Source organism: Crocodylus porosus, unplaced genomic scaffold (genome assembly GCF_001723895.1).
Source record: "Crocodylus porosus isolate Cpor-Errol unplaced genomic scaffold, CroPor_comp1, whole genome shotgun sequence".
Classification (NCBI taxonomy): domain Eukaryota; kingdom Metazoa; phylum Chordata; order Crocodylia; family Crocodylidae; genus Crocodylus; species Crocodylus porosus.
In genome coordinates this window covers 202,299,776-202,321,634 of record NW_017728906.1, presented here as the reverse complement: position 1 = coordinate 202,321,634, position 21,859 = coordinate 202,299,776, and the positions used below count along the sequence as shown (strand labels likewise).

General features: G+C 48.6%; 1 protein-coding gene across 2 annotated transcripts in view; it reads left to right on the top strand.

Moving 5' to 3' along the window:
- The window catches only part of FAM168A (family with sequence similarity 168 member A), a 257,430-nt gene that overhangs the window by 195,560 nt on the left and 40,011 nt on the right, over positions 1–21,859 (top strand). The window contains exon 4 of one of the 2 annotated variants that reach the window (XM_019530532.1): positions 17,550–17,675. The exons of the other annotated variant lie outside the window; for it this stretch is intronic. Coding sequence (XP_019386077.1) covers positions 17,550–17,675 — 126 coding nt within the window. The remainder of the gene's footprint in view (positions 1–17,549; positions 17,676–21,859) is intronic. 2 annotated transcript variants of the gene reach the window in all.

Genomic DNA, 21,859 nt, shown 5'->3' with positions numbered 1-21,859 from the left:
GGAGGTGGTTCAAGCACCTACATTGAACACCTTCAAGAGTAAATTGGATGCTTATCTTGCTGGGATCCTCTGATCCCAGCTGACTTCCTGCCCTTTGGCCAGGGGGCTGGACTCGATGATCTCCTGAGGTCCCTTCCAGCCCTGATGTCCATGAAATATATGAAATCATAGAGGAAGCAGGAGACACCGTGCTGTCATCATAGCTCCAGAAGAGGTGGGAAGAGCAATGGGATAACAACCACACCCCACTACACAATGACATACAACTACCATCCTCACCCTCCTGGTCATAAACTCCCATGTAAGGCATGGGCAAACCTGAACTGACCGCAGACAGGCTAGGGAGCCTTCAAGAAAACCAGACATAAAATGGGCCTTACATACTCCCCATTGTGCCCGTGTAGCGAAGGAGATCAGCCAGCCCAGCATATACTGACTCTATATATGCTCCATATATGTGCCCTCTATATGGTCCACCAGATGGAGCAAATGGTCTGAAAGTTTGCAGTAATATTGATGGATCTCTTAAATGGCTGGAGGAGTTGACTTTCTGAACTCATACTCAAGTAGAAGAAGCAACAATCCAAGCAGAGCAAGGAGAAGGTGTCCCAGGAGCAGCCCCCATTCCTGGGTAGGTTATGGTCAAGCAGGGGCATGGGAAACTACATGGGGGAGAAGGTTGACAGTGACCTTAGTTTAGATGTGAGTTGGGATGCAGGGGCCTGAAGTCCAAAGAGAACTGGACTTGGAAGTGGAAAATGCTGGCTGGAAACAACAAAGCTAGGCCAGCAGGAGTCCAATTCTCTACATGACAAAGGGGTGCAAAACATTTGCTTAGGAGGCCCCTGGTGATGGGGTGATGTGTTTGTCTACTTCAGGTGTAACTGGCCCCCAAATTTTGGAGAAGTTGGGTTTCTGGTTGGAGGTTAACAGGAGCCAACAGTTGCAAAGCTTGTCCAGAGTGCATTTCTCTTCCGCAGGACATTCAGACATGTCAAAACCTGGTTTCGTTCCAAATCGAGACAAAGCCAAAAGATGTCAGATGTGCCCCAAAAGCAAGGTTTTCAATGAAGAAAGTAGTTGCAGGTTCCTCTGGGTGCTGCATTTCCATGACGTGGAACAGTTGTTATAATTAGCAATCTCTCAGCAATTCAAGGATGATTTCTGCCTCGGCTCATGATGGGTCTTGCGCTGACTTAAGAGTCCAGTTCTTGAGCCATAGATCCATCTGCAGAAGTTGCAGGTCCTTCCTCAGGGGAGAGTAGACAACAGGCTGGGATTCCTCTCTTCCTTCCTCTGAACTCTCTTCTCTGCTTTGAGGGCAAGGCGCTTTACCGTGAAACCAGATGTGGTTGTAGCACCATTGGGCTCGGTTGCATCCGTTTCTTGAGGTAGACACAAAACCATTTTACAAGAATAGTCATGATTATATTTTCTCTTTTAAATTACAGCAGAAAATGAAATAATTGCTGAATGAAAAATTGGAGAGAGTATTATGCCTTCGAAAGGTCAACACACTTTTTGTTCCAGGCTCTTTTTCTCCCCCAAACAAACTTTTGCTGAAATCAGTATATCCAGATGGAGAGCTTTGATTTCAACTTAGTGGACATTTTCTGCTGGAGAATTATTCCATCTGAAAATGTTAAGCCAGCTCTAAACAACTGTAGCAGCAACTATACTGTTGACATAGTTTCCTAAATGCTCACGAGGAGTGGCGACAGGGGAATTTGGTAGAGGTTCAGTGGTGCGGTGACCTCTGGGAAGATGACACCAAGCCTGATATGTTTTACGGGTTGTTACTCGTGCCAGGTCAGGCATTAGACAGCAGGCAGATTGAAGAGATAAGTTTAAAGGCATGGTGCACAGAGCCAGAATTTAATTGCATAGGATCCTGGAGCCGACTGGCATGATCTCAGTTTATACTGAGCAGCAGAATTGCATACAAAAATGATCAAATTAGCAGACGTGTCTGTCAATGTTGAAGGGTCTGCTGCTGGGCAAAAATAGAAAGATGAGGCAGAGCGTCTGAGAGATGCTGAAGGAGCCGGCGAGACCAGGAGAGAATGCAAATGTGTCTATGATACGATACGATAAGGAACCCCAGGAAAACGGGTGTTGAGGAAGCGACCTTCTGCACAGCAGCCTAGATGGGATGCAGAAGCACCCAAGTACATGCACATCCCCGCTCTTATAGTTTCATAGTTTCCAGGGTTGGAAGGGACCTGAACACATGATCAAGTCCGACCCCTTGCCCTGGCCAGGAACGAATGCTGGTATCATAATACCCCAGCCAGATATCTATCCAACCTCCTCTTGAAGACCCCCAAGGTAAGGGAGAGCACCACCTCCTCTTGTACCACTGGAAGGCCAAAGCCTGCATCCAGATGAGGTGCCCTCCCCTGCAGTAGCCAAAGGGCTAAAACATAAGGGCGGCTTTCAGCAGAGTCAGACTCCAGGTCTGGGGAAGTTCTGTCCATCTTCCCAGCACAGTCACCCCTGGGAGGAAAAATGACTGTCCGAGGTTGAGATGGATGCCAGCCTTTCAGAGCCGTATTCATTCAAGGGAGCAACGGCCCTGGCAGAGACGTGGGACAAAGAGGACTTTTTACCGAAGAAGAAGACTTACCTTTTCAATTCATTCAGTCACAGGAAGTTGTGGCTGGAGCTAATAACTAAAACCTTCTGTCCCGCTTGTGGGTTTTGGAAAGGCTGCCGCATACTTCAAGCCAGTTAACCAAGCACTTGGAACTCAGCCTGGGCTGATCATCCCCACGTGTGCTATGCAATTAATAAAACCCAGTGGAAAGGAGACTCAGTTACTGGAATATGTAAAGAGAAGGAAACAAAGAACAGACTAAAGAGAGAAGCTGTGTCAAGGAGCAGGAATTTAAAAGCGGATGTATTTTGACAAAGGCAGACAGCCACATGGGAGAAAGTACTCACAAACTTGGGCATCCGTAGGTGTCCTAGTGAACCCGAGGGATTTCTGTCGTTGCATTAATATACCTAGGAACTCTTTTTCATGGGTATTTTCCAGGAAGCATGAATTGCTAATGAAACAGGAAGAGCTCATTTATTTCTGAAATACTTGCAGTATAGTAAACACATGGCAGTGCTAGTGTGAATGAAACTATCTTTCAATGTGCCAGTCAGCGATTCCTCACCTATTCCTAATGCTTCATTCAGAAGAGAAGAAAGAGCCTAGTATTTGATAGGAAGCGCACAGAGGAGCAGGGGCTTGTCAGACAGAATTCACTTTGACCTCAGCACCAATTCCCTAAGTCCTGTTTGCTAAAGCAACGTAAGCATCTAAATCCCATGGACTTTCAGTGAGTGCACTTGTATCTCCTCCTGCATGACCCTGAGACCTTTGTTGAGGAATAAACACCAGTCACTTGCTCCTACCGCAGCATACCCAGTACCGCTCTCGGGGGCATGCTTCAAATGGAGCGTCACTTGGAGCACTCCCTAACAAGTGACCACGCACCATTTTCCTATGCGTGGAGTAGAAGTGGGTGGAGGTAGGTTCTTGGCAGCAGTCCCAGGATCTCCACGGAGGAGGTGTAGATCTACCTAGTTAGACAAAGTCTTTTCCATGTCCAGGTCGCTTCTGAAAAAGGGCCATGGGCACCTAGGTCACTGCTGGGAATTTTGTCCCAGTGCCTATAAAACCCTTTTCTTCACATTTCATGGCTCCGAGCACTGCCCCTGCTTTGTATAGAGACCACGTGCATGCCTTGCTTATAGGAAGGCTTCTTATAGAGGCCTAGAAACTCAGCAGACAGGTGGAGGTCCAGAAACCTTCAAACTGCCTACGTTAATTGGGGACTCAATAGAGAGAAAGAGTCGGCTATTAGAGGGTCAGGAATGCAGTGGCACAACTGGGATAATCAAGTCTTAATTCACAAAAGTTGCTTTAACAAATGGCAGGGGTTCTGGCTCCCCGCTCAGTGCAGTAGCCAAAGGTGTTTTTCTCTGCTGTGTGCCAATCCCCAGGAGCTACCATTGAAGTTTGTCCCTTTGGGGCAGGCTGCCTGCGCTGGTGCTTGAGATGTCAAAGGATGTAGCCATATTGCTGCTATTTTTCCAGTTTACCAAGAAGGGCTGTGATTGGTATCTCTGTGCTTGAGGATGCTGGGTTATCGGCACCTCGGCGCTAGATAAGCAGGGCTGGAAAGGTCGAGAGACTCCTGCTTTGAGTTGATTGTTTGTGTGTCCCCTCTGCCCTGAGAATATCTCTTGGGAACTGCAATATTACATCAGTTCAGCAGTCTATCTAAACCAATATCTTGTCTCCAACTGTGGCCAGGATAGGATGCATCAGCAGAGACTGTTACAATCCGCATAATCATTCATTATTAAATTAACCTGTCTTTATGACATGCTTCTGGGCTTTGCCAGTTGCCCTCTCCCCACTTTTCTGCTACACGGGTCAAGGTATTTTTAAGCATTGTTCAGAGGCATTGGGTGTTGGCTGCAGCCAAAGCTGGGGATTTTAATTGGGGTGCGCTGATGCTCCCATTGGGACTTAACGCTCCTGGCTGAAGGGCATTGCCCCTCCACTCTGGGTCAGACTGATCACTGTATTTGGGGTCAGGAAAGAATATTACCCCATGGTCAGATTGGTACGGACTTAGGGGGCTTTGCCTTCCTGTGTAGAGGGGGCACGGCCCTCAACCTGCGATCTCTTGAGTGTTAACGCAGACAGTAGCCACCACGGTCCCCCTGCTTTACCTGTGGCAGGTGACACTGTTATGTCTTGTGTTACGTCAGGGCTGATGATAGTTGTACAAAGAGTTTAGACAATGAATTTGTATAGGTTCATTTGACTAGGGATGGTCCTACCTCAGGCAGAGGGTTGGACTAGATGACATCTAGATAATCCCCTTCCAGCCCAACTTCGGTATGATTCCATCACTGAAATAGGAATAACTATATTCTTCATATTTTTGCCCTACCTACTACAACTGAGGCTGTTCTTATTTTCATTTTATGTAGCTAATGCCACTTTTATTCCTGCTTTGTATTTGTGAGATAATAGGAGTGTAGTGTGGAAAGAGACTTTGTGGGGTCACATCTAACCCACCCCCCTGCTCCAGACAGGATCGTCCCTGACTACACCATCCCAACCAAGTGTCTGTCCAACCTGCTCCTGAAAGTTTCCAGGGATGGAGAGTCCGCAACCTCTGTAGGCAGCCTGTTTCAGTCCTTGATTGCCCTCATAGTCAGAAAGTTCCTCCTAATCTCCAATTTAAATTTCCTTGGCAGCTGATGGAGGCCATTGCTCCTAGTCCTGTGCCCTACAACATGGAGTTTCTCTTAGTCAGGGTGACTAGCATGGGAGAAGGTGGCAGCATTATCAGATTGTGGCTGCATCCACACATTCAAGTAACCTGGGAGAATTCTTCCAGGTTTGTACTTGTGGTAGAAAACCTTACCCAGAGCCCCACGTACAGTCATTTGAATACTGAGGTCCTGAAGACCGAAGGGCTTGCAGTGCTGACACTGTACAGCGGGGTGGGGAGTCTGTGCACACATCTCAGTACGCTCTGCAGGCTCCCTTAGCTCTCCTGGCAGCAAACGACATAAGGCAGCCCTAACTGGCTAACCCAGACAACCCGTGGCCACCCAGCATTGTCAGCATGTACAGATATTCACTCTCCCAGGAGAAACTTTTCTGGAAATTATTTAACCCTGGTTGTGCCCAGGTTATTTTTCTCCTGGAGAGGCCATTTTTACTCCGGAAGAAAAGCCTGAACATGTATGCACTCGTGGCTCCTTCTGGGAAAACAGCAAATCTCCCAGGAGAACTGAATATCTGTACAAGGCCTTTGAATCTCATTGCCCTCTTTGGAGGCCGAGTCACTGGCACCAAAGCCAGGAGTCTTGGCATGTTCCTGAATCTGGCCTTTGATGTCCACCTTGCTGGGGTCATCTGGCCCCAGCAGTCTTTCCTGCCCAAATGCAGTGGGGACTAAACCCGATGATCTGTAAGGTCCCTTCCAGGCCCTAACAGCTATGAAACTTTGTTAGCAGTCACTTCATAGCAAAACTGAAATGAAAGGGGGTGGGGAAGGATTTTAAAGAGACAAGTGGTACAAAAGGAGCTTTATAAAATATTCTGTCAATGTAGATCTTGGACAGAGCAGGTAGTGTTCTTGGCTGCGGTAAAGGGAATTGAGTGGAAGTAATACAGTGGTTCAATGGCTGTGTTAAAGCCATCCGTCTGTATCAATACAAGGAGCTTTCACTCAGATTGAATCAGTTTTTGTCACAGAGCAGGCTGGAAATAATCAAACCGCAGAAAGGAACAAGCTGTCAGAGTCCATGCGCATCCATCAAACACACTTCTCATCAGCTAGCACTGGCAGTTTTCAAAGCTGGAATTTTAAAAACAAGCTCATTTAGAAACGTGCGTTTGGGCCATTGTCGCCCAGAAGGGTGTAGCGATACCACGCGCGTCCAGACGTCGGAGTCGCAGCTTGCGGTTCTGTCCAGGTTATAGGCACAACTCCTAAGCGATCACTTCCAGGAAGAGCGCACACCCACCACAGATGCTTCCTCTGCCTGACAAAGGGTATTTAAACCCGAAAGCTTGCTAAGAAGAATTTTTCCCAGCTATTTGAGTTGGTCTAAGAAAAGATATCAGATTGATCCAAAGAGCCTTGCCTAACGATTGCTTCAAAACTTTGATTCAACCGAGTTCACCTCCGCATGCAGCTAATGGGAGGAGAATGTGGTTTCCTCATCTGTGTTAAGCGTATGAATGCATAGCATAAGAAAAGTGGAGACCTGGTATGGGACAGGGTGAACTTGGCCCAAGAGAAAGGCTCAGTGACCCCTTGGAGTGTGGTTTGGGGCTGTGTTTAACGGGGGGAAAGCTGCATTCGATGAAATGCAGAAACAGGTTGTTGAAAAAGAGACTGTCAGGCTCAGGGGAGAAAACTTTTCAGGTCTGCTCTGCCAGCTGTGCTCAGAAGACACTTCAGTACATTGGTGGACTGGCCCCTCGGGGTTAATGAGGAAGCATGTCTCAGTCTGGTTTCTAGTGGGCAGACATCAGCCACCAAACCCAGCAACTGTTTGGCCCCATTGACAGTTTTGGCCACGAGGCCAAACTAGCCTCCTCCCTGCCTTCCAGGCGGAAGCCGAGGGGCCTTGCCAGTGGAGGGCATTTGCATTGCTTCTGCCCGTGCCGTGCCCGCTTTATGCATGAATAAGAAACACAGCCTTGTTTGCTGGGCACCTTTTCCCCCTGGTAATTCCCAGCAAAGCAAAGCGAAGCGAAGTGAGATGGAACAGACAAATACTATGAAGTCGCAGTCCACGTTGGTCCTACTCCTTGGCATTCTCCTGAGTGATGAGATTGCTTTAGGAATCAGCAATATTCATTATCTCATCAGACCATCAGACAATCTCATCAAATTGTTTGCAATTTAATTGGGCTTTACAATCTATTCTAAACCATTTACACAGCAGTAAAATAGTGATGCTAATAACTCCACAAAGGAGGTTTGTAAAGAGCGGGTACCAACTTCTTCCTTCAGGGCTGTCTGGAGAGGACTCAGCGTCGTTACTACAAGACCTAAAATGACTGCAGACCTGAAGCTTGGACTGGCAGAGAAGGGGATCTCCTTTCTGCTCCCCTGCTTGAAATGCCCAACAGTCAGCACAGACCCCACTCAGTTTTCATAAGCCACGCTTGTGGGCTTAGCCTCTGAAGTCCCATTAAAATCAGTGGTATAGGTTAGGTTGTAGCCAGGTTGGTCCAGGGACACAGACACACAGACAAGGTTCTTTGGGTAGATGTGATATCTTTAATTATACCAACTCTAATAGTTGGAAAAAATTCATCTTTGCAAGCTGTCGGGCACAAACACCCTTCATCAGTCATTAAAATCAGCGCGAACCATGCATCCAAACCCCACGCTGTGCTTTGCACCACGCACCTCCTGGCTTCTAGGGCCAGAAGGACTTCATAAAACCCGAAGAGATGTTTTGGAGAGGCCTGGAGTTTGCAACCCTCACAGTCCTGTCTCTTCCACCAGATTGGAAAGCCAAAGCAAAGTATAACCAGCAACAAAGCCCCTCTTCCTCTCTCTCATTCCCTCTCAGCCTTATAATCACAGTAGCGGACAATTTTCAAGTGAAAAGTATTTTTAAAAAATCATCTTCTTATTCCGCTGACTTCTTTTGAACTGAAACTTTCCAGGAGGTACTTAACAACCAGCCCTTGTCTTGTCTGCAAACTTAAACTACTTCAAACCACCCGTTACATCAGGCAGGTAAATAAGTATCTCTTTCCATTGCGTCTCCAGATGTTTTTACCTTATGCTCACTCCTTGTTGTGTTGCGTTGTTTCATATCTTTCCAACATCTGCTTGCAGGAGAGAGAGACAGGGCTGGTTGAAAGAGCAGTGCAGGATGTCAGCATTTCAAACATTGGCTTGACAGCGCTTGCACTTGGTCCAGCCGTCAAGCAGTTTTGCTTCCAGATACACAAAGAACACGCACCTAGAGTCTCTGCACTGCAAAGAGATGTGGCAGGCTAATTATTAAAAGACGTGCAGTTTGCTTTAAAGGAGGCACATCAGACTCTTTTCAGAGTTACAGGATCCCTTGATGTTCCCTCCTGCATGTTCCCTTCTAGGGGTTCGGTCTTTCTGTGATGTTGGGTTTTTTTGGTTTTAACTCCATCATTAAAATGGGCTTTTTATTTTCCTCTAAGTAGGGCATTCATTTTTCTACAGTGCAAGTGGTTTCTGCCTTAACTGTACCTATTAATAATGCAGAAGAGAATAGTGCATGTCATGCATTACTTGGGTGCCCTCAGAAAGGATATAGTTAAAACCACCCCAGGAAATTAGGTTTCTCTGTGTGGAGTGGATGGTGTGGAGAGTTGTCATGGTAGCTTGTGGCCCTTCACCTCCTCAGTTCCCCATTTCTGTGTGCTCCAGCAAGACATTTTCCCCTCATCCAGCAGAGATCGTTCTGCCTTTCCCACGTGTAAATCGCACTTACCTTCCAGTCTTAGCATGGCACTAGAGCTCCAGGTTTTGTTCCCATCTCTGCCTCTACCTTCCTGTCTGATTTAAACAAGCTTAATAAACTGAACTTCATAAACTGATTTGAAAAAATCTCTTGGTTTTTCTGGGCCTCCGGTCCCCATCTGTAAAATGGGCACGATAGGACTGCCCTGCTTCACAGGGCATTGGGAGGATCACGCCATTCAAGACTGTGAGGCACTCAGACACAACAGTCATGGGGGGTCCCTATAAGTACCAAAGATAAGATTATCACAGACTTTCCATCACTCTTAAAGCAATATCAGTCACTGGAGAAGACATGCGCCTACTGCATTCTTTATTTCTTCTTTACATCTTTAATCAAGTTTGGTTGTGTGCTTTTGTGAATAAGGATAAACCACGCTGTCACGCTTCCAGTTCAGACACAGGCTTTGCACACGTTGTCAGTGTGGACCAGAGCCCATGTTCCCTTGCATGTAGAAGACTCTGCTCAATCAGGAAGAGTTCTTGGCATCCAGTCCAGACCTCGTTTCCCCTCTGTGAAATGCTGTAATTAGGATTCAGCTCAAATTCATTGTCCAGTCTCAGCAGTTAGCATTCCTGGGGACCCTGCAAGACGTGGCAAAGTCAAAGCTTTTCTTTTCCATTAGCAGCTTAGGAGATCAGCTAAGGCAAACGGAACAGATAGTTGCAAGAACTAGGCGAGGAGCTATAATAAATCATTTCAGCTCTGTTGGCAACACCTGTGACTTGCTGTCTTTTGAAGGACTGTAAGACGCTGCTGTTGCAGGATGCGTCTGCAATCCGCGTGCTGTGCAAGCCTAAAGGAAGGATTCTCAGCAGGTCAGAGAGCTGGGACAAAAGAGCATATATGGCCACAGGAACAACCCCTAGACTTCTCAGATCAGACCGTTTGGACTGTTAATACATCAGCACTGGGACAGGGATGTCATCCACATGGGTTTAGGAAAAATGCTCTCCAGTAGTCCAGGTAATGCATCCAGTATCTTGGAGGTGAAAACACTCTCAACCACGGGAGAAGTTCAGTCTGGCAACAAAGGGATCTTGTGACTTCTTAGCCCTTGGGTATTAATGCACCCTGACCATGATAACCAGAATCACTGCATCTTTTGCATGGAAAAACAGGTTGTTGCAGTATTCCTGAATTACCCAGAGGCCCTCACGAGGAGCTACAGGCTCTGGACCGAGAGGGCGTCAGCTTTGACATCTCTCTTTACCACAAGCCTGACTGGGAAACTCCCAGGTTTCTAGGTGAGATGATGAATGTTTTGCCAGCAGGGATAGTCGTTGTGCCCGCTGGCTGATTCCCCCGTCCTGGTAAAACGCCCCTAGCCTGGTGTGCCCTGGAAGACTGGTGGCGTCTATAGCAGTGTCGTCCTCCGTCGCCTCTCTGGTGCACTTCCTGGGCATGAGCTTGGTATCCTTTCTTCTTCATGGACAGGGGTGTCAATCCTCGCTGGGGACTTAAGCATGCCTTCTGAAAGAGCTCCAGCCTTGTGGGGGTGCTCGGTGTACAGATCACCTTTTTGGGAACGCATCATGGTGAAAGCGAAGAGATGCAGGAATTTTGCAAAGGTTTCCAAATGCAATGGCTCTTTACTGCAGATAGCACTGAAAGTCTGCAGATCCAGTCAAAATAATATAACCCTGCACCAGAGGTGCCAGCTGATTTTTTTGTGGAGGGGTGAGGGGATAACACTGGTGGCATGGGAAGAGCAGAGGCAAATGGAGCCCGTGGAGGGCAGTGGTGGATGCAGGCTGCCTGCTACTGGCTCAGGGCTCCCCACCATGCTGTCCTCCACCCGGGAGCCCACACTGGCTGCACTGCCATGGGGGCACAACTCTGTGCTGCCACCCTTGTTGCTTCTGGGCAGGCACAGGGCACCTTGCCATGGCAGTGCAGCCAGTGTGGGCTCCCGGGTGGAGGACAGCATGGTGGGGAGCCCTGAGCCAGTAGTGCGTAGCCCGCCCCCTCCTCATGCACAACTCGAGGGGGCCCAGCTCGTGTCCCCCCTCCCCAGGAGTTCACACAGTGGCAGGAAGCCAGGCCCCCCCCGCACCCTTGAGAAGCCACCCACGGCTCCATTGCACTCGCCTGGCTGGGCAAGCCCCTGCCCCACTCCCTCCCTCACTGTAGGGGTCTCAATTTGCCCCTCTCTGCCACCGACTTACCTACAGGCAGCTGGGGGAGCTGTTCTCCACTGCTGCTTGGGGCTGTATTCCTGGCCATATGCATGTGTGCAAATGCACGCGTGCACATGGTGCCCCTGCATCCCGCTCCCCGCAGCTTCTTGCAGGCGGGAACACTGCCAGCCTGCACAGGGAAACCCGCTTTCCACGATACTGGGGATCTGGGACAAATGCTGTCCCAGAGTCATGCAGCCTGGGACCAGGACTTGATGTTCCCATTTCAGGACAGTCCCGCCCAGTTAAAGACAGGTGGTCACCCTACCCTCTTCCCAAGGGGCGCCAGGGTCCTCAGGCCCCCACGTACTCAGTGCCTATGCCCTGCACATATTTACCTGCCGTACTTTTCTCACCGTGCTGGAGCATGAGCTGGACATAGGTCAGCGACACTGAGCGGGGTAATAAGCAGAGAGAAGTGACTCTGAGATCAGCAGCTCAGGTGTGGGACTGCCTTGAAGAGGCTTTTCTCTGCTAGTGACTTGGGGTAGTGGATTGCCGCTAGGGTGCTTGCCTAGTGCCGGGTGTGTGTCTAGGGTTTTTTCCCCCTCTGGCGTGTGATAGCTCTTCTGTTCTTTCTTTCATGTTTTTTTTGGTTCTGTTCTTCCTGTTCTTTTCATTCTTTTCTTCCTCCTTCTGGAATGACTGAGTGACAGGGCTTGCTCTGGGTGGAGCTGGTTTAGGTCACTGAGAGGTGGAGGTAGGATAGGCAGCCTTATAAAAAGGCAGCCACTAGTGAACAGAGAAGGAGTTTACCCCAGGAGGGAGCCAGGGAGCAGGAGACTATGTGCATGCATGAGTGTGTGGGAGCGTGGGCAGGGGTCCTGGTGCCAGTTCTAGTAGTGTGTCTTTTTCTTCCCTTGCCCCCCTCTCTTTTTTTATCCTTACAACATAGATATGCTTCAAGGAGAAAGGGAGGCATAAATGGAGTCTGGGTCAGCTGTTGTGACCTGTGTGGCATGTGCCAGGAGGGTCATGAGCACTTCATCTGCACCAAGTTTAAGCTGGTATCCATCCTGGAGGAGAAAGTTTGCAGATTGGAAGCACAAGTGTCCATGCTGCATTGCATCTGGGACCAGGAAGATTACTTAGATGAGAGTTTTGAGAGGTTGGTACTAGAGAGGCCAAAGGGCAATGAGGAGAAGTGGCAATATGTGACCCCTCAAAGAAGGAGGGTCCCCAGAGTTGAAGAAGAGCATACTGATGTCAGCAACTACTTTCAAGCACTCTGCGGTGGAACCGCTGAGGAAACCGTAGAGAAGAGGACATCTGCGACATGAGCCAAAGGAGCCAGCAGCATAGACAGCAAGAAGTGCAAGGTCCCAAGGACACGGGCTGTGGGTCCACTGCACCAAGAAGAAAGAGAAGATTGTTCATGGCTGGTGACTCCCATCTGTGGGAGACAGCAGCACCAATTTTTCATCCAGATCTGGGGCCCTGGGAGGTGTGCTGCGTGCCTGGAGCCTGAATTCAGGGCATCGCAGAGAGTCTGCCAAAGCTCATCCATCCTTCGGCCCACTGCCCCTTCCAGCTTGTCCACATAGGCACCATCAAGACTACCAGGAATGATGCTGACCAGATCAGAGGTGACTCTGAGGCTCTTGGCAGGAGGATTAAGTCACTTGGAGCACAAGTGAAGTTCTCATCAATCCTTCCTGTGGTGATCCAGGCTGAGACCATATCCTGGACATGAATGTGTGGCTGAAACAGTGGTGTTGAAATGAAGGACTCTGGGAAAGGGCCAGAGAGCTGCAGGACTGCAACAAGTGGCACAAAAAGAAAGCAAGGAGGTCAGCATGCAAAGCACAACCGATGCATGTATACAAGTGCGAGATCAGGGGATCATCTGTCTTGGATCCTGTCCTGACCAACAGGGAAGAACTGGTGGAGGATGTGAAGGGGATGAGTAACTTGGGAGGAAGCAATCACAATTCTCTAGAATTTCAGATCCCGAGCAAGGGAAAGCAGGAGGTTGGCAAATTAGGATACTAGATTTCAAAAAGGTGGATTTCATTTGACTCAATAGGCATGGTGTCATGGGTGGAAAAATTGAGGGATAAAGGTGCCTAGGAGGGCTGGGGGCTTCTAAGTGGCACAGTATTGGAAGCCCAACAAGAAACTGCCCCAACACAATGAAGGCACAAGGAGAATGGCAAGAGGCCTATGTGGCTGCCCAAGGAGTTTCTAAAATGCCTCAAATGCAAAAGGAAAGCATGCGAGCAATGGGAGAATGGGCGGTCATCAAGGATGCATACTAGGAAATAGCAAGAACCTGCAGGCACATAATTAGGAAAGCAAAGATAAAGAATGAGCTGCACCTGGCAAAGGAGTTTAAAGACAAGAAGAGGGTCTGTAAGTACGTTGGCCAGAAAAGGAGGACCAAGGAAGCTGTGGGTCTTCTGTTAAGAAGCTGGGGGGAACTCCTAACCCAAGATACAAAAAACGCAGGGCTCCTCAACAACTGCTTTGCCCCAGTCTTCACAAAAAATTTAGCTGCTGCCAGACACCTAATAGGGATTATCTGGATAAAGAAGGGGGCAAGTGGAGGGAGGAGATAATAGAAGAGACAGTCAGAGAGCTTTTATTGGGCCTGAATGAATTTAAGTCAGCAGGGTCGGATAAGCCTCATCCCAGGGTCTTGAAGGAACTGATAGAGGAGATTTTGGAGCCCTTGGCAATGATCTTCATGAAGTTGTGGGAGACAAGCCAGGTACCAGAGGACAGGGGAAGGGCTCACATAGTACCCTACTTTTAAAAAGGCAAGAAGAAAGACCCAGGGAACTGCTAGCCTCACCTCAGTACCTGGGAAGTTATTGGAGCACATCCTAAGAAGGCCATTGGCAAGCATCTGGAAGGGGACCGGCAGATGGATTTATGAAAAACAAATCGTGTCAAACAAGCCTGATCTTCTTTGGACAAAGTAACTACTTGGGTGGACGAAAGGAAATGCTGTGGCTGTCATGTATCTGGACTTCAGCAAGGCTTTTGACAAGATCCCGCACAACCTTCTCCTAAACAGATTGGAGAAATAAGAGCTCGATAGAGGTACTATAGCAGGAGTGGGAAAATGCAGCCCACGGGCTGGATGCGGCCCACTAGGCCATTCTATCCAGCCCACGGGGCCTCTAAAAAATTTAGAAAATTAATATTTATCTGCCCCGGGCTGCCTGTCATGCGGCCCTTGATGGCTTGCTGAAACTCAGTAAGTGGCCCTCCGCCCAAAATAATTGCCCACCCCTGTACTACAGGGTGGGTTGATCACTGGCTCAATGGCCATGAGCGAAGGGTAATTATTAACAGGTCTGAATGGTAGGAATTTTCTAGTGAAGTCTCACAGGGGTCTGTCCTGGGCCCAGTGTGGTCCAACGTGTCTATTCATGATTTGGATGCTGGCATAGAAAACATCTTGAGCAAGTTTCTGAATGACACAAAACTGGGAAGGACGGTGAATATGCTGGAGGATGTGAGCACAACTCAGAAGGATCTTGACAGATTGGGAAGTCAGGCTGGAGTCCAATGCGGACAAATGCAAGGGCCTGCACCTTGGAAGGAATAATCAAAAGCACAGATACAAAATGGGGGGCACCTGGCTGGATGGCAGCATTATGGAAGAGGGCTTGGGAGTCTTGGTAGACCCCAGGTCCAATGCAAGTCTGCAGTGTGATGCAGTCATACAAAAGGGAAACATGGCGTTGAGCTGCATCGATAGCAGCATGAGGTGCAAGACATGGCAGGTGATAGTGTCCCTCTACTCAGCACCCGTCAGGCCTCATCTGGAGTACTGCGTGCAATCCTGGGCTCCACATTTTAAAAAGGACATAGAGAAATTACAGAGGGTCCAAAGGCAGGCAATAAAGATGATCAAGGCTTGGAAGACAACTCATATGAGGAGAGGCTGCAGGAACCAGGCATGTTCAGCTTGCAGAAAAGGCTCTTAAGAGGGGTTATGACAGCAGTCTTCGAATACCTAAAGGGCTGCCATCAAGAAGAGGGAGAGCACCTTTTCTGTCTTGGTGCAGAGAGGAGGACATGGACCAGTGGCCTGAAGTTGCAGCAAAGTAAATTCAGATTGGATATCCGGAAAAAAATTCTTCACTGTGAGACTAGGGAGGCAGTGGAGTAGATGCCTCGGGAAGCTGTGGACTCTCCATCGCTGGAGGTGTCCAAGAAGAGGTTGGACAGCCTTGGTCAGGATGATCTAGGTGTAATCGTGCTTATGTTCTGCTTTGGGTATTTCCCAGGCTTCTGGGCTTTGCTTGTCCCCTGCTTTGGCGTCTGTTGTGTCAGGGTTGAGGGTAGTCATGTCAAGTTTAAATTGTGGTTGTATGGGATGGCTTGGCTAGAGCTGATCCTGTCTCGGGCAGGGGGTTGGACTAGATGACCTGTGCAGGTCCCTTCCAGCCCTATTTCTTTATGACTCTACAACAGTCAGTCCTAATGCTCATTAGCTAATTAGGTATGGATTATAATGGCATTAACCTAAACCAGAACATTGTATAAAAACCAATAGGAAATTTGTTCCAAAGCTCTTGGACTTGCCTCTCTTTGGCTTCTCCAGTTTTCAGTTCAGTGGCTTTTAGTTGGCATGAGAAGCTGTCCGTATCTTGTGAGCACTTTCCCCACCTTTCCCACTCGTTCTCTTCTGGGATATACCCAAGTGTACTCCAGGACTTCCACCCACCACAAATGGTCTTATTCAAAGTCACTTCTAGTTTCATTTCCCCTTTATTTAAACATGTTATGGTTGGCCTTCTGGTGTTTAGGATCCACACCTAAGAAAACTGATTGCTTATTTTCTCTCTTATTTTGACTGCAAGTTCGTCACTGGAGATGACAGTCAGCCTTAGGTGTCCCCATCTCACAGGTGGTGAATGATAATCCCATAAACCCAACACCCAGCCCCGACCTAATCAAAACCAACCTGGATACTGTATATTTTGCATAGCATGTGTCCCCAGATAAGACATGCACCTTGTTTTTGGAAGGCAGGTAGTGCAGATTCTAGAGTCATGCCCAAGAGTTGACAGCATGCAGCAGCTCGCTTACCCTCAGCCAGTTCAGTGGCTGCTTCAGGCAAAAGCTACAGCATTAACCCTTTCACAGCTGCTACTGAATTAGCAGCAGCTTTTGACTGATCAGCCAAAAGCAACTGTCAATTCGGCTGTGGCTGTGAAGGGATTAAAAAAGGACTCCACTCCTGCTCCTTGCTGACTCAGAGAATGTGGCAGTCATTACAGCACAGAGCCTCCATGCTTCTATTCCAGAAAAAAAAATCAGCTTTCCTGCTTAAAGATGTGAATCCCAATTTTGAAGGGTTGAATATGGGGGGAAAGGAGCATGTGGTATGTGAGTAAAGTTTGGTCTTTGCAATTCCTCTGACTTCTATTTGTCGGCGTTGTGCAAACAGAGACAATCATTTCCCATACGCAGACACTAGAGTGCCCTGCCACGCAGTACTGCTCCTGCTCAGCAGTGTTGTCAAAGTTGCTAGTTCTCTCACTTCGGTGTATTATATTTTGCACCCCAAGTCAGTCTAAACAGGTTCCTGAGTCACAGTTAATAAGGCGTTGCATCTGCATGGCCACTAAGAGCGCTCTTCTGACATGCTGAGTAGAACCCACCAGTGCATCTACAAGATAAGAAAGTCCATCTCCATTTGCTAGGGGAGGAAAGTCCATCTCCATTTGCAAGGGGTGGCAAGTCCATCTCCATTTGCAAGGGAAGGAAAGCGAGGCTCAGGAAGGCTGGGACTTGCCCAGGGTCACACACACTCAGCTGGCTTCCAAGCCTGTCTTTGAACCACAGGACTGTCCCTGCCCCACGGTCACCACAACCCACTGCATTCACATGCCACCTCCCAACGCCATCTCGAGAGTTGGAGTCTATCTTATCAAAACGCTGGTTCAAAAAGTAGCTGAAGGAAGCTGCTCTGATACAGTATATCTCAGCTGCACGCAGATCGTTAGCTTGCCCCTGGCTCAGATCATGGAAGAGGTTGAGAGCACCCTCAGCCCCATTGCTAGAAGCTTTAATCCCAGGAGAATCAATGGGTGCTGGCTTTTGTCCTTAAGATGTGGGTAGGTAACTTCCTGGTTCCCTATAGTTTTAACCACACGTTCTGAAATCCTGGGGAGAAGTGGAGAGGAGAAGTGACTCAGGATGGGAAATTCTCAGTTTTTTCCCCTTAAAGAGGTGGGTGAGGGGCTTACAGGAAACACCAAGCCCGGGGGGGGAGGGGGGGTGTCTGTATCATCACTGTGATTGCTGCCCAGCTGTTTGTGCCTGTGTTGTAACACCTTTCTTCTGTCTTCACTCAAGCTACACTTCTGATGAAGCAGGCCTGGCCACAGACCTCAACCTCTTGTGCCACTGAGGGCACGTTTCACCTCCCGGTGGACACTGGGACTGAGAACAGAACTTACCAAGCTTCATCTGCAGCATTCAGTAAATACATCTTTTCTTCTGGGGTTTTTACACAATTGTTTTGCCTTCCTGTGTCTCTCTTCTCTTTCTCTCTCTCTTTCTCTCTCTCTCTTTCCAGTGGCTTGGGGGCATTATTTGGGACATATAACCTGCTTGCAACATATTTGGTTAATTTTGTGTGTGTGTTAAGGCTCCGTTGAGTATTTATTGTACACTGTTATTAAAGATGCCGAGTTCGGTGGTGTTCATAACCCGGTAGGGAAGACACCACTCCAGAAGTGGCCCAGTTTCGACAAGAAGTCATACCCCAGTGGCCTTAAAGGGTCCTTTCTACTGTGTGGATCTCTGGACACTATGTTTTTCTTGGAGACATGCTGATTTTCACTGCCCCACATCAGCATCTCTACAAAAACATGCTGGGAAGAAAAATATTGACACCCACTTCTGTCCTTCAAAAGGAAGAGAGAGAAATGTAGAGATGAACAGGGAAAGCCTCTCTGCTTTAATTGTCCCCTTCTTTGCGGAGTAGAGCTCAAATTGTCTTTTAGATGCATAGCCTTATTCATGCTCTCTTTCTCTTTCCTGGGCTGGGGCCTAATTCATACTGTCAGTGTGCCCAGATTACTGCACTTGGCCATGCTTCAGTCAGATAATGAATCCAGCCTTAGCAATAAATCTATGTGCACTTTGTCATTTAAGCGAAATAGCTTGCATAGGGGAGAGTACTGGTGAGGAGGGGGGTCACTTCATCCTTCATTCAAATGGAGAGGGGGGGAGAAAGGGGCAGTCTCAAAACAAAGGTAATGCTCCAGGGATCCTGGTGAAATTCTCACCGAGACTTCACTTTGTACCTCTAACCAGGCAAGTGGCTTCTATGATAGGTTTGTTTCTCCTGTCCCTTTAGTGTGGAAAGATCACGGTGAACACACAGGCTTCCAGGTTGCGGTGCAGTTCCTTATTTACAAAGGAAGGAACAAGCCAATGCCCCCAAGCCCAGCACAGCCGCAGGGAAGGAGGACAAGTTTTGGAGGCATAGGTAGCTCTGCCATGTCTGATCCACCAAGAGCCATCTCCTCGTTTGCTGTTGAATCTGTGCCACTGCCAAGCAGCTGTGTGCTGAAAGCGCCAGCAAGCCTCTAAATGTCCAGCCCACACCTGTCACCTTGCCTGGCCCAACATAGTACCTGCTCCATTGACAAGCTGCCGCCCATATTCAGTGCAGCATTTAGTGCATGTCTTCACGCCTCCTTGAAGCACCTTGTCATGAATGTGGTGGTGGCAGTAATTTTGAAAACAGAGGTTGGGCTTTACCTGTTCAAAGCAGCTTGAAGATCTGTAGTAGGAAGCCAAATTCCTAGGAGCAGCGCAGCAGGGTGGGAAGAGGACAGTGCCTCAGCCTGCTTCTAAATCCCACCAAGGATGTACACAAAGCTCCCAAATAATGCTTTCGGTCAATATTCAATGTAAAGCAAGCCTGAGGCAGACATGGCTGTGGTAGGGAGGGATGACAGGGATACCTGTTAAGGGTGCGTGACACTTTCCATCACTGGTGATGCGTAGGGGGTGCATACAGGTGCACGTGCTCACCCTGAGATCCGCTGTGCACCCCGAAACTTGAAGTCCCAGTGGAAGTACACTTCCAGTTTTGCCGCTGGCTTGGCAATTGGGTGCCGGGGGGGGAGCACCCTGTCAGCAATCTGGTGCCCCCCCAGACTCAGGAGGCATCAGTCGCCCATGCTTCCCATTATCAGCCCCTATTTACTCTTAGAAAGTTTTCCAAGCTTTGCCCTTTGGGCTGCCACTTCCCATACTGGGTGTCTGTCTCAGGCTGGTTTCTTTTGTAATGGCTCCACTGTTTTAAAGATGAGGCGAGAGGTATAGGCCTTGTTTTCCCTACGCTCAAAAATTCTTGGCTTTGAAAAGCTCTAGCACCCCGCCCCCCGCCTCCCCTCAGTTTCAAGTAGGTGTGTGAAGTTTGCCAGGCACTTAACTTCTTGTCTGCCATACTGGAGACCCAAGGGGTCTGCTTTGCAGGAGTGCTGACGACTCTTACTTAAAATCATAGAAAATGCGGGTTGGAGGGACCTCAGGAGGTCACATGTAGTTCAGCTCCTGCTCCAAGCAGTACCAGCCCCAGCTGCATCATCCCAGCCAGGGCTTTGTTGAGCCGGTCCTTAAAAACCTCCAATGATGGAGAGTCCACAATCTCTCTTGGTAACTTGTTTCTATTGAATCGGCAGGAATGGTGCACAAACAATATGAAGCGCTTTCTAACACTCTGGTTCTGAAGAACTGGGTCCGAGGTATCGCTAACTGATGCCCGCAATCTTCCCAGGCCTCAGTTCCCAATCTGTAAAATGGGCATAGCAGCAGTTCCTCTTAAACTGAACATACATCCAACTAATAACTTGGAACGACTCAGAGACTGTAGCGAGGGGCAGTGTAAAAAAAGAAATGCCTGGGAGGAAATCCCTCATGCTGTCTTCAGAGCAGGACTGCAATAGTGTGCAGACCATAAGTCCTAGGGCCACCCATTGAGCAAGGATAAAACAGGCTAATGAACAGCTTCTTTTAAATGAGCACCATTCATCTGGTGCTTTACTGAGGCCAAGGTCCTGTGGAAGTAAAGATGTGCTACACTGTAATTAAAGATGATCATGATGCATAAACGTGAGGAAGGCAAAATCAGGTTGCCCAGGCAGCTTTCTTTCAGGCCTTCCCTAGCTTAGAGTGCTTGGTTTTGCAAGCTTGGCAGTGCTCCTATCACGGTGTACCACAGCCGTCACTTCTGCCAAGATGCCCTACTTGCAATAAGACCCTCATTGTGCAAGGTACTGTACACGTGGGTAATGCAAGACAATTCCTGCCACAGACCCTTAAAATCTAAGGGCATGTCTGCCCTTTAAAAAGCCAAAACAGCTGAGGCACTGGGAACCTATGCAGGGATGCATGGGGAACGAGAGCAGCGAAGACACAGCAGGATTCGAAAGGATGTGGGTATGGGGGCCAGAGGTGCACGCTCAGGCTGCTGGCGATTCCCTATGGAAGGAGGCCAGCCAGCATCCCAGCTGCTCCTGCAGACTGCTGTGTAGACATAGCGTAAAACAAAAGGACAGGCCAAGGCTGGAGGAGAGAAGACTGAGCAAGGATTTGATAACAGCCTTCAAATACCTGAAGGGTGATTACAAAGTGGATGCAGGTGGGCTTTTCTCTGAGGTTGCCAGGGACAGGACTAGGAGCAATGGTCTCAAACTGCAGCAGGGAAAATTGAGGTTGGTTAGGAGAAACTTTGGAGCAGGCTCCCTAGAGAGCTCGTGAACTCTCCATCCCTGGAAGTTTTCAAGAGCAGGTTGGATGGACGCTTGGCCAGGATGATGCTGCCTTGAGCCGGGGGCTGGACTAGAGGACCTGGTGAGGTCTCTTCCAGCTCTATTTTCCAATGGTCCTAAAGAGCAGGGTGGGGAACAGGCACAAGTGCTGGCATGTCCCAGGCCAGCAGGCGTGCAGGGGACATAGCAACACTTTCTGATGAGTAACTTGACTTTACTGGTTAAATCTGGACCCACAGCCACAGCCCCGTACACTGCTTCAGACGCATTTCTGGCTTTTGTTGTCTTTCAACCTGCTCCCTACAGTGGGATTCAGCTGTAGTCCACCTATGCCTGTAGTCACAAGGATGCCTTTATTCTGGTATACATCCTATAGTGAACTATAGTTTTACAATATAATGGCCAGGCTAAAAGGTCCCATGACTGCTGTTTTAAGTGTAAACTGTGTACAGGGTCCAGTGTTGACCGACAGAAGTCACTAATCTGCAGCCAACCTGTGCCATGCTTATAAGGAGGCTGCACAGAGGGTAAGAGAAGATGGACGCATCTGGTTCTCATCATGAAGCCCAACATCACTGCTTTCAAGTCTCTAAAATATTAAGTAGAAGCAACAGAAATCCTCAGTGATGGAGCATTCAGCCTGTTTAGATTATTCTTTTCTTCCATCAGCCTCAGACTTGTTAAGAAGAAAATATCTTGGCTGGGGCCAGGGCCGGGGCCAGGGCTGGTGCATGCCCCGTGCAGTGCATGGAGTCATTCCAGAGACCCATGGACTAGGTCAGAGGTTCTCAAACTGTGGCCCACGGAGCACCACTGGCCCACGAGCTCCATTCAGATGGTCCACAGAAAGGTGACTTAAGGCTAAAGCTGACAAAC